Source organism: Rhinoraja longicauda, chromosome 15 (assembly GCF_053455715.1).
Source record: "Rhinoraja longicauda isolate Sanriku21f chromosome 15, sRhiLon1.1, whole genome shotgun sequence".
Lineage (NCBI taxonomy): Eukaryota > Metazoa > Chordata > Chondrichthyes > Rajiformes > Arhynchobatidae > Rhinoraja > Rhinoraja longicauda.
In genome coordinates this window covers 2,967,354-2,978,349 of record NC_135967.1, presented here as the reverse complement: position 1 = coordinate 2,978,349, position 10,996 = coordinate 2,967,354, and the positions used below count along the sequence as shown (strand labels likewise).

At 41.8% G+C, this 10,996-nt stretch overlaps 1 protein-coding gene across 1 annotated transcript in view; it reads left to right on the top strand.

The window, feature by feature from the left end:
- Positions 1–1,442: 1,442 nt before the first annotated feature.
- The window catches only part of foxo4 (forkhead box O4), a 45,767-nt gene continuing 36,213 nt past the window's right edge, over positions 1,443–10,996 (top strand). Inside the window, exon 1 of the mRNA XM_078412108.1 lies at positions 1,443–3,313. Coding sequence (XP_078268234.1) covers positions 2,891–3,313 — 423 coding nt within the window. The 5' untranslated portion in view covers positions 1,443–2,890. The remainder of the gene's footprint in view (positions 3,314–10,996) is intronic.

The window sequence follows — 10,996 nt, the reverse complement described above, 5'->3', positions numbered from 1 at the left end:
TATCCAAATCAGATTGTGAACACACAGCGTCCCAGTGTTGATCCCTACAGGACCAGTATTTGTTCCTGTTCTCTTTAACATGAGACAGAAAAGATTTTAAAGCGACCTGAGGGGCGACATTTTCACAGGGAGAGTGGTGCACATACGGAACGAGGTGTCAGAGGAAGCGGCAGTGGTAATCACAACATTAAAAAGACACTTAGACAGATACATAGATAGAAAAGCTTTGAAGGGATATGAGCCTTGCGCAGGCAAGTGGAACCAGCTCAGTTAGGCAACTTGGTGGGCAGGGATGAGTAGTCCCAAAGGGTCTGTTGCCGTGATGCAAAACTCGTGGACTTTGCACCAATTTAGAAATGTGATATTTGGCCCTCCCAGCCAATTCATTCATATAGATTGTGAATTGTTTAAGCCAGAGCTCTTCAATATCCCAACATTCGCAGCCTGCCAACCTGAGAAAGATCTCATTAATCCCAGTTCTTGTTGCCTGCCAGTTAACCGACTCTCATTCAATGTCAGTACTTAATCTTCAATTCTATGCACTCTAACAATGTTAAATAACCTCCTGTGTTTCGCTACTAAAGTACTTAATTGTCTGTAAAAAGATATCTTAAGAATCTTGGGGAAGGAACTCATTATCATTGTACATCCTGAATGCTGACCTCTAGCCCTGAGAAATGTGGTCCTCAATTGTTTCTTAAAGGGAGGTTCAGAATGGTTAGTTAAACCAGTTCAGAAACTCGTCAAACATGTTTTATTTTTAATATATTTACCAGTGTGGGGATCCTCACCAACTGGTGGCAATTGATATAATATGATGTCCCTGCCACATGTTTTGCACCATTTTCTCTTGAAGACGAGTGAACGTTTCCATCCGCTTCTTATTGGTTGACATACTATTTTAAAATATTGCTACCCAAAATACTGAGATATTTGTTTCGTTGGTAAGTCATTCGATACTGGGAAATGGTTTTGCTCGCTGTGTAATTAGAGGGTGTACAGATAGTATGTTCAAATCCAGTGTCTTCTGGATACTGTAGTTCCATTAGGCTGCCACATGCTGAGGGTGGATGACATAGGGGACTACAACGCCCAGAAGGCAACGCGCCAACCCACACACTGTCCGACGTTGGCGTCGTCGGCGTGGCATTTTCTGTCGGCATAATGAAGGCACACAAGAATGGGAGGTTCTAATCTTGTTCTAAGTATATCATCAATAATCCCACGTAGCAATGATTGGACCCATGTTCCAGAAACGAAACATAACACAGCGGTTAACAGCCAAATTGTGCGATTGCGGCCCTGTGGCTGTGAAGCGCCCAGAAGCATCTTGCCAGGGCAATGGCGCCGTTTGTTGTTGTAGCCCCGGTGCATCGTGGGAGTTGTAGTCCAACTTCTGCCGGAGTACCCGCCGGATGCTGGGTAATACCTGCCGTTGGACTACAATTCCCATCGCCGCTCCGTGGTGCCCCCCCACCCCCACAGCATTTCATCGATGGCAATGTTTACTATACGTTGAAAGACGTCAAAAGCAGCGAGACGGGTCAAAACAGAGGGAAAGGTGGCAAGAAATAAAAGGCGATGCGTGGGACGTGGAGAGGGGTCGAGATATTTTCCTAAGACGGACATCCCGCGGCTTGCGGAGCCCGATGAGGTTTGACGGCGGTGCCGGCCCAGGCTGCAGCGGCGGCGGCCAAGGCGCCCGACGTGCCGCTCGGAGGAGCTCGCAGTCCAGTTGAAGGCACACAGGTTGGATCAGCGGCGCCTTCGCATTCCCCCACCCCTCCTCTCGGACAACATGGTAGCTTGGAGTGGAGGCGCCTTGTGGCCGCGGCCTGCAACCGGAGGCCGACGGGGACCGACTGAGTGAGAAAAGGCAGAAGGAGAATCAACAGCCCCTGGTGTGGAGAAGCTTCTTTGGAGACTCCGCCAGCTCAGTAGCTCCTTGGGGACTCGCGAAGGTTTTGCACGCCTGCACCTCTTGAACAAAGATTGCCTACCGACGAAGGGGTTTATGCAGATCGCCCCTTCCCCCGTCGATTTTGTTTGTTTGAAAAAAAAACGTGTACACCATATTATAGTTAAAGTGAGGAGAGTTCGTGATCGTACACAGACCGGCATTGGACATTCATTTTCACAGTCGCTCTTTTACACTGCCTTTTAACGTCAGCTAATAGAAGGCTCTTGTTTGCGACACGTTCTAACTGGTTGCAAAGCAACGTTTTAGGTTTTTTCTTGGATAGAGAAGAAGAAAAGAAAGCATCTCAGAACTGCAGTTAATTTTGAATTATGAGTAAATCGAAAGGAAATTGTGAACTGTAATTCTCCTTCTTGCAACGTCTTTTCATATTACATTATCATCGAAAGTCACGGAGGTTGGTGCATAAAATGTAAAAGTAATTTTGTGAGCATTGCTGTTAGCGTTTCTAAACAATTTTAAACTGGTTTAAACCTTTGCAGTATTACGCAATTTTTCAAAATAAAATCAAATTCAAATCGGATTCTGAATTATGGGAAAAATGAAACGTGTTTAAATGCAATTATGCTTTGAAGCCAGAGTGTGCAAATATTGGAAAAGACTTGTCAGAACATATTGCAGTGGATGTTAGTTTATTACGTTGCGTTGAATTATATGGAACTGACCTTGGTTTGAAATCAAACTAATTACTGAAAACTATCAGTATATCTGAATAGTTATATCTTCCTTGATTTTACAAATAACTGGAACAACATCAGTAGGATGCAAGTTATTTTTTATTGAAGATGTGGACAGATTTGAATGAAAAGGCAATTACATGTATTTTGTAAAACAGAAATCACAGATTTTTATTTGAGGAAAGATAGGAGCATCCTTGTTTGAAACTTTAGTTGATAAAAGGTTTTACAAAAGATGGCTGAAGAACCAACGCAGGCTGAGATTGATCCTGACTTTGAACCAAAAAGTCGTCCTAGATCCTGCACCTGGCCTCTACCAAGACCAGAATTGACAACTGTGAAGCAGGAGGACTCTGCCACAGGAACTCCCACTGAAGAAGAAAAGCAGGATGTGTCTGATGCAAGTGCTATAAAATCAGAGAATGAAGTTGGTTTGAATGCAGAGGCTGGTTCCCAAAGTGGTGCAGCAAATGCTCAGCGGAAGAGTTCTTCGAGAAGAAATGCATGGGGCCATCAATCATATGCAGACCTAATCACCAAAGCTATTGAGAGCTCTCCTGACAAGAGGTTGACACTGTCTCAGATCTATGATTGGATGGTTAAATTTGTGCCTTACTTCAAGGACAAAGGCGATAGCAACAGTTCAGCTGGGTGGAAGGTAAGAATTCAGCTTTTTGGGGTGGGTGGGGACAAAAAAAATTTAAACTCCATTCCAGATTTGTTCAAGAGTCAAGTAACATTTGCTGTCTGGTTCAGTCTGTAAAACATTTTTGTAAAGGATATACTTTTTTTTTTGCATTGCGAATGAGGACATGGCGCAGTGCTGGTTTTACCGCTTTATTCATGGTATCATTCACAGCTTGCAAATTGTATCCTCCAGAATCCTTTGTTGGCTCATGTGCTGGTCTTATCTGGAGTGTTTAAATGTTAACTATTTTTTCGACCACTCGGCAGGGCAAATACCACTCTCTTCATATTTCACATTGATACCTGTTGGTACGCAAATGATCTGAATCTGTTCCTAATGTGGGCAAATGGGATTAGTTCATTTAGGCAATAACGTCAACATCAATGTAATGGCCAAATGGCTTGATTCTGTTCTGTACATCTTTATCGCTCTGACACTACCCTATTTCCAACTAATCCTTATGTAAAAAATGTTTATATTGGAGGAATGTTGTCGTGTTGGAGTTAATTTTGGGTTTGGCAGCTGCAGAGTTCCAGAAGCTCTGGATCAGCCTGTACATTCAGTTCTCCCTGTTGTCTTTTCTATCTATAAATATTTAAAAATATTTGTTAGATCCCTTGTACTTGTGCTGGATGCACTCTGCACAAAAAAAGTGGGACTCGTGTCATCCAGAGTTGGATTTTGTTGGGTACACAGTACACAGTTAGCAACAGTACTTAACTTTTCCCACTCAGTCGCCATTCAATGCAAGGCAGTATCAACTGGTTAATCATGGGAAAGGATTGCAATCTTGATCATATGCTCAAACAAAATGTGCTCTTTTTGGCAATTTCAATCAGCCATGATTGGGAGAAGAAAGCATCCCCAAAATTGTTAGAAAAATGCTAGCCATCTAGAACAGAGCAAGTTTTGGTGCCCTCATTGTTGTTCTGGTTGAGTTCAGTTATCTTGAGAGAAACGAGGAGTGAGCTTGCTGGCTTTTGGGTAAATCACTTGTATTCATCGCACATTAATTATTTGTGTATTTGTTCTCAATGTTAGCATTTTATTAGCCAAGGATTATTTTTAAATGGGCCTTGTGAGACTATTTTGCATTACTGGTATTTATAATATTTGCATAGCTCAGACAGCAAAAAACATGGGCCTGACATCAGTCTGAAGAAGGGTCTCGACCCGAAACGTCACCCATTCCTTCTCTCCAGAGATGCTGCCTGACCTGCTGAGTTACTCCAGCATTTTGTGAATAAATACCTTCGATTTGTACCAGCATCTGCAGTTATTGTCTTATAAAAACATAAAAACTTTAACTTTCACGGCCTTTCGCAAAGGCGAATCATTACTTTCAAAAACCTATCCATGGAATTGGAACTGTGCCATGGACAGATGCTTCACTTACCACTTTCCGGAAGATTCCTACCCAGTGTATGACTTTTATGAAAATGTGGCAAATTGGCAAAAGGTGGTTGGTCTCTAATGGCAAGTTAAAAAAGCATGAACTATTTTGAATGGACAATGTGCATTAAATATGGTAATATAAAATTCTGGTAGGATAGTGTGTGTGTTTATCCCTTTTTGAGATCATTAGATCGATTGTAAATCGATGCAGCCACAGGTTAATAATACAGTAATTTTATTTTGTATTTGCACCTTTTTGTATTTGTATTTTGTATTTGCATGTCGGTCTCTTCCCTAGGATTAGAGCACCAGGCTTCTTTTTAGAAGTTGGATATTTGAAAACGTGTCCAGGTTTTGGTGGGTTTACGTAACATTTTTAAAAATCTAGTATTTCTTGTAATCTTGATATTAAAATACTATTGAAATTTGTCTGTCATTGTTGACTGCTTTAAAATAAGTTTTTGAATGTTAGTTTGACTGTCAAATGCCTAAATGCATTTTCTTTTTATTTGTAAAGCACAGTTAGTGCATAAAACTTAATTAAGATAATTAAGGCAGGCAAGCAGGGCAGAATGGCCGGCTTCTGTTGATCAGTAAGATCGTGGTAGTCTCTTACCATGGCATTATTTTCCTGCACTGACTCCTTATCCAATACTTCCCTTTTTATTTAATACAAAAATCAGATTGTGACAAATACCAACAAAGTTAATTTTTGCTCAAATTCCACCCTGTCATTTAATCAATCTTTTTCTTCTATGGGCTTTTACATTGGTAAAATGTAACTAAACTAGCTCATTCCATATCATTGGAGCACATTCCTTTTGTGGTGAGGATCCCATCACCTTCATTTTCCACAGGGGAATTTCAAAGCATCTTTTTTTTCCTCATTTGTTTTTCTTATCTTGATATCCAGCAATGCTGATTACATCTATTTAATTTCTCTTGTTCTTTGTCCTCCACAATTTTTACACGTGTTGCTTGCTACTTTAATTTCCTGTTTCACTTTGATCTCTCCCATTTTTGCTCTTGTTTTTCAAATGAAATTCAATGCAGATTGAAGGTCAGTGCTATCTCTTTATATATTGAATGCTGTGTAGCCCTCCAGCCTAATTACTGATTTCAATAACCAGACCCTAATAATAGCTCCGCTTTCTCTTTGAGCTGGCAATGTGGACTGGTTTTGCCAGTGTTTTAGGGGTTGGGAGACCAAAAGGGCTGATATTTGGGTTGGAGATTTGTCTTTTGAATACTGTTCTGGCAGAGTATTGAGTAGCCTTGGTGTTGACCTTTTCTCACTTTCAGGCTTTTGATTGCTGAGTTTTTGTGTTTGTTTTTTTGTCTTTGTTTTTTTTGTGCAACAATTCACAAGTTTTCGGTGGTCTTATATTATTTTTGTTTATTTTTTTCTTGTGTGCTGATGTGATTTTTTTCATTTAGGCAGCACCTATTTTCCAGTTGTTGTGTTTTTACAGTGTTGTTTCCTTGCTTCTGCTTTATGAATGCTCTTCTATAATATTTTCCAGTTTGACAAGGGACCTGGTGCCTGCTCCCAAGATGTTTTCAGCATTGGCAACTCGCTAATATAAATTAAAGCAATTTTCTGTACGATCCAGTGATGATTATATGATATTTTTATTTGAAAAGGTTAACATTTTGTTCTGTTAAATGTGGATCTCTTTGACGTTGTTGATTAATATTTTGTACCGTAACAAATTACAGAATGCTGTCAATGCTGAAAATTTAAATATTAATTCAAAATCTGATGAGCTGCATCATCGGGAGAAACCAGATTGGATGTTGGCAACCTAATAAGTTAACCCCCTTTTCTCTGTAAAATATGCCTAAACCTAGTATTTCCAGGATTTTTGGCTTAATATTCATTCAGCAGTTCACTAACCAAATACAGAAATTTACCACGTGATGCATTTCTAAACTGACTGTTCTTTGTAAGCAAAATTTGTCAATTAATTAAGTCTACCACGCTGAAATTTTAAAACTGGATCAATGGGTAAGCTGAACATTGATTTATTTAGTGGTGTACTAGTGCAGCGTGGACCCGTTGGGTCCAAACCTCTCCTGCGGGCCCGGCAACTCTCCCCAAACTGACGAGTCTCCCCCGGGGCTGGGGGCAGGCGAGGGGGGGAGAGCAAAGGGGAGATAGGGCCATTCACCCCGGCCCTGGACGTCCATCGTGGCGGCCAGCAGCAGAAGAGTGGCCACAAGGCGTTGCCGCATGGTCATCCTGCCGGCGGCCAACTTCTTTGACCCTCTGCCGCCGCACTACACCACGGGAGGAAGGTCAGGCGCGGGGCATGCTGGGACGGGCTGGGGGGGTAGTGCATTTATTAAAGTTTATTAAGTTAATTGGTTTTAAAATGTAACAAAACTTGATCAATCGAGACCGCAGGCGAATGGTGACTAAGATGGGCCTAAAATTATCACGCTAACGTGTTCCATTTTGGCTGTATTTCGGGAACAAACAAATATATATACTTTCAAGATGAGAGTTTTAGTAATATAATTATATATATATATATGTACATAGATAGCCAGTCATTGGAAACCAAATTGCCATGCGAGTCTAGATTGCCTCATTATGTATAATCCTGGATCATTTCATCTGTCATTGTATGTACTAAAAAGGCATGAATATCAAGAGTTCTTATGCATCGATTACAGTCCCACGATGGACCATGAACTTCTGAAATTGGGGGGTTAACCGCACATTAAATTACTGTGCTATTTAGTAATTGATACAAGTGTTTTATTTACATTTTAAAATTTTGTTTGAGTGGAAGTGCGTGGAATCTTAAAGTCTGATCATTCTGTGTGCTGTTCTTGAAAACCGTCTGTGGTGATGGCATTGTTTTGTTTTGGAAGGTGGAAGTGGGGATCAGTCAGTTTGTTAATTGGAAAAATACTCTTGGAAAAATGTAGAATCTTATGAAGTGCGCCATTCTGTGTATATATTTCATCATGACGGAGTAAGAAATGGAGCACTCGGTAACCAGTCAGTCCCTTGTGCCCGTCCGCCATTCATTGGGATCATAACTGATCTTTTACCTCGGCGCTGCTTCTTTGCACTAACCCTCGTATACCTTGAAACCCTTGCTATCTGAAAACCTGTCACTGTCTGCATTTAATATGCTTGCTCACTGTAAAGCCTGCTTAAGTAGTGAATTTAAAAGATTCGCAGCTCTCCTGGTGAAGCAAATTCCATTCAGAAGTCTTAAACCTTATTTTGAGATGGTGACCCTTGGCTGCGGACGTACCAGCCAGGGGAGGTATCATCTCTGAATCTACCGTATCAAGAACCTGAAGACTTGTGTGCAGTTAAACGAGGTCACTTCTTTTTCATTGTCTGCATAATTCCTTTCATTATGATAAATTCACTATCCCATGAATGGATGGTCCTGGCCTGAAATGTCACCTCACCAACATCCGCAGATGCTGCCTGACCCACTGTGTTCCTCCAGCATTTTTTGTTTTGATTAACCTGATGAAATTTAGCTGCACTCTTTGAGTACATTCTTGCCTTGTTAGACCGACTAGACCTATTCACAGTATTCCAGACGTGGCCTCAACAGGGCGCTTTACAATTGGATTAAGATGTCTCCACAGGCATACACAAATTCTCTTGCAACAAAAAAGCCACCACTTGCTGTACCTGCAGGTTAATTTTGTGATTTGTGAATAAAAACACCCAGCTCCTGTGAACACCATCCCTTTCAATCTCTAATAATGCTGTATTTCTGTCAAAGTGGATAACCTTGTATTTTACCCCATTTTATTCATCTGTTACTTTATTGCCCTCTCGCTTAGACAATTTGTATCCAGCTGGTCTCTTTTGCATCTTTCTGGTCTCGAACAGTTACCTATCATCGTTAACCCTGGATATATTGCACAGATGCAAGAGAATGCAGATACTGTAATCTGAAGCACAAAAAAAAACAAGTTGCTGGAGGGACTCGTCAAGCAGCATCTGTGGAGGTAGAAGGATATTTAGCATTTTGGATTGAGACCCACATCTGGACTGAGATTAGGATATATTATAGTTGATTTCTCCCTCATCAAAATCAGATTGTGAAGATCCCTCTAGGACTCTGCTCATAGACTCCAGTTAAAAATGATCTATTTATTCCTACTCCCTTTAATGTGAGAGGGAACCATTTTAAGGGATCTGAGGGGCAATTTTTTCCACATTGGGTGATGGTTAGATGGTCCGAGCTGCCAAACAAAGCAATAGGGAAAGACATTTGGACAGGCTGGGAATATGCAAAATCTCTTGCAGCTTCAATTTAACATATGGATGGGAAAGGTTTAGAGGTGTATGGGACTAGGTGAGGCACCTTGGTCGGCATGGATGAGTTGGGCTGAAGGTCCCGCTTCCATGCTGTATAAATATACACTGATCAGCCAAAACATTATGACCACTGACAGGTGAAATGAATAACATTGATCATCTTGTTACAATGGCATCTGTCAAGGGGTGGGATATATTAGGCAGCAGGTGAACAGTCAGTTCTTGAACTTGATGGGGGTTGGAGGCAAGAGAAATGTGCAGGAGTAAAGACCTGAGCAACTTTGACAAGGGCCAAATTGTTATGGCCAGACGACTGGGTCAGAACATCTCTGAAACGGCATGGCTTGTGGGGTGCTCCCAGTCAGCAGTGGTGAGTACCTACCGATAATGGTCCGAGGAGGGACAAACCACAAACTGGCGACAGGGTGTTGGGCGCCCAAGGCTCATCGATGCACGAAGGCTATCCCGTCTGGTCCGAACCGACTGTGGGAAGATGAAGTGTGATGCTCTGGGCAATGTTCTGCTGGGAAACCCTGGGTGGACCATTCATGTGGACGTCAATTTGACACGTGTCTCCTACCTAAATGTCGTTGCAGACCAGGGTCACCCCTTCATGGCAATGGTATTCCCTGATGGCAGTGGCCTCTTTCAGCAGGACAATGCGCCCTTCCACACTGCACACATTGTTCAGGAATGTTTTGAGGAACATGATGAAGTGTTCACGGTATTGCCCTGGCCTCCAAATTCTTCAGATCTCAATCCGATTGAGCATCTGTGGGATGTGCTGGATCGACAAGTCCGATCCACGGCGGCCCCACCTTGCAACTTGCAGGACTTGAAGGATCTGCTGCTAATGTTTTGGTGCCAGACACCACATGACACCTTCAGGAGTCTTGTAGAGTCCATGCCTGGGAGGGTCGGCGCTGTTTTGATAGGACACAGAGGTCCAACAGCATATTAGGCAGGTGGTCATAATGTTTTGGCTGATCGGTGTATAACTGTTAACCAGTCCTTAATCCGTGTTGCTATATTACAGCCAATAACGTGTGCTCTAATTTTGTTTAATAGTCTCATCTTATCGAAGATTTAAGTACTCCACATCACCTGGCTTGTCCTTATAAATCTGTTGGTTGTGATTTCAAAATATTCCCAAAGATTAGCGAAACACTATTTCCCCATTTTATAAATGTATGTTGTCTCAGCCCAAACTTATTATTTTCCAAGTGCCTGGTTATCTGTTGTTAATTACAACACGTTCCCTCCTACTGAGGTCAGGCCGACTGGTCCATAGTCCCCTCTCTCATAGTTTTCTCTATCCATCCTTAAAATTGAAGAAAAAGATTGTGGCTTAATTTTTTAAAAATCAATATGCAAAACTTCTTGTAGCCTCAATTTATCATTTGTGTAGGAAAGAACTCCAGGTGCTGATTTACATTGAAGGTAGACATAGAAACATAGAAAATAGGTGCAGGAGGAGGCCATTTGGCCCTTCGAGCCAGCACTGCCATTCATTGTGATCATGGTTGATCATCTACAATCAGTAACCTGTGCCTACCTTCTCCCCATATCCCTTGATTCCACTAGCCCCTTGAGCTCTATCTAACACTCTTTTAAATTCATCCAGTGAATTGACCTCCACTGCCTTCTGTGGCAGAGAATTCCACAAATTTACAACTCTCTGGGTGAAAAAAAATCTTCTCACCTCAATTTTAAATGGCCTCCCCTTTATTCTTAGATTGTCCCCCCTAGTTTTGGACTCCCCCAACATTGGGGAAAAAATTCCTGCATCTAGCTTGTCTAGACCATTTATAATTTTATACGTCTCTATAAGATCCCCTCTCATCCTTCTGAACTCCAGTGAATGCAAGCCCAGTCTTTCCAATCTTTCCTCATATGACAGTCCCACCATCCCAGGGATTAACCTCGTGAACCTATGCTGCACTGCCTCCATAGCA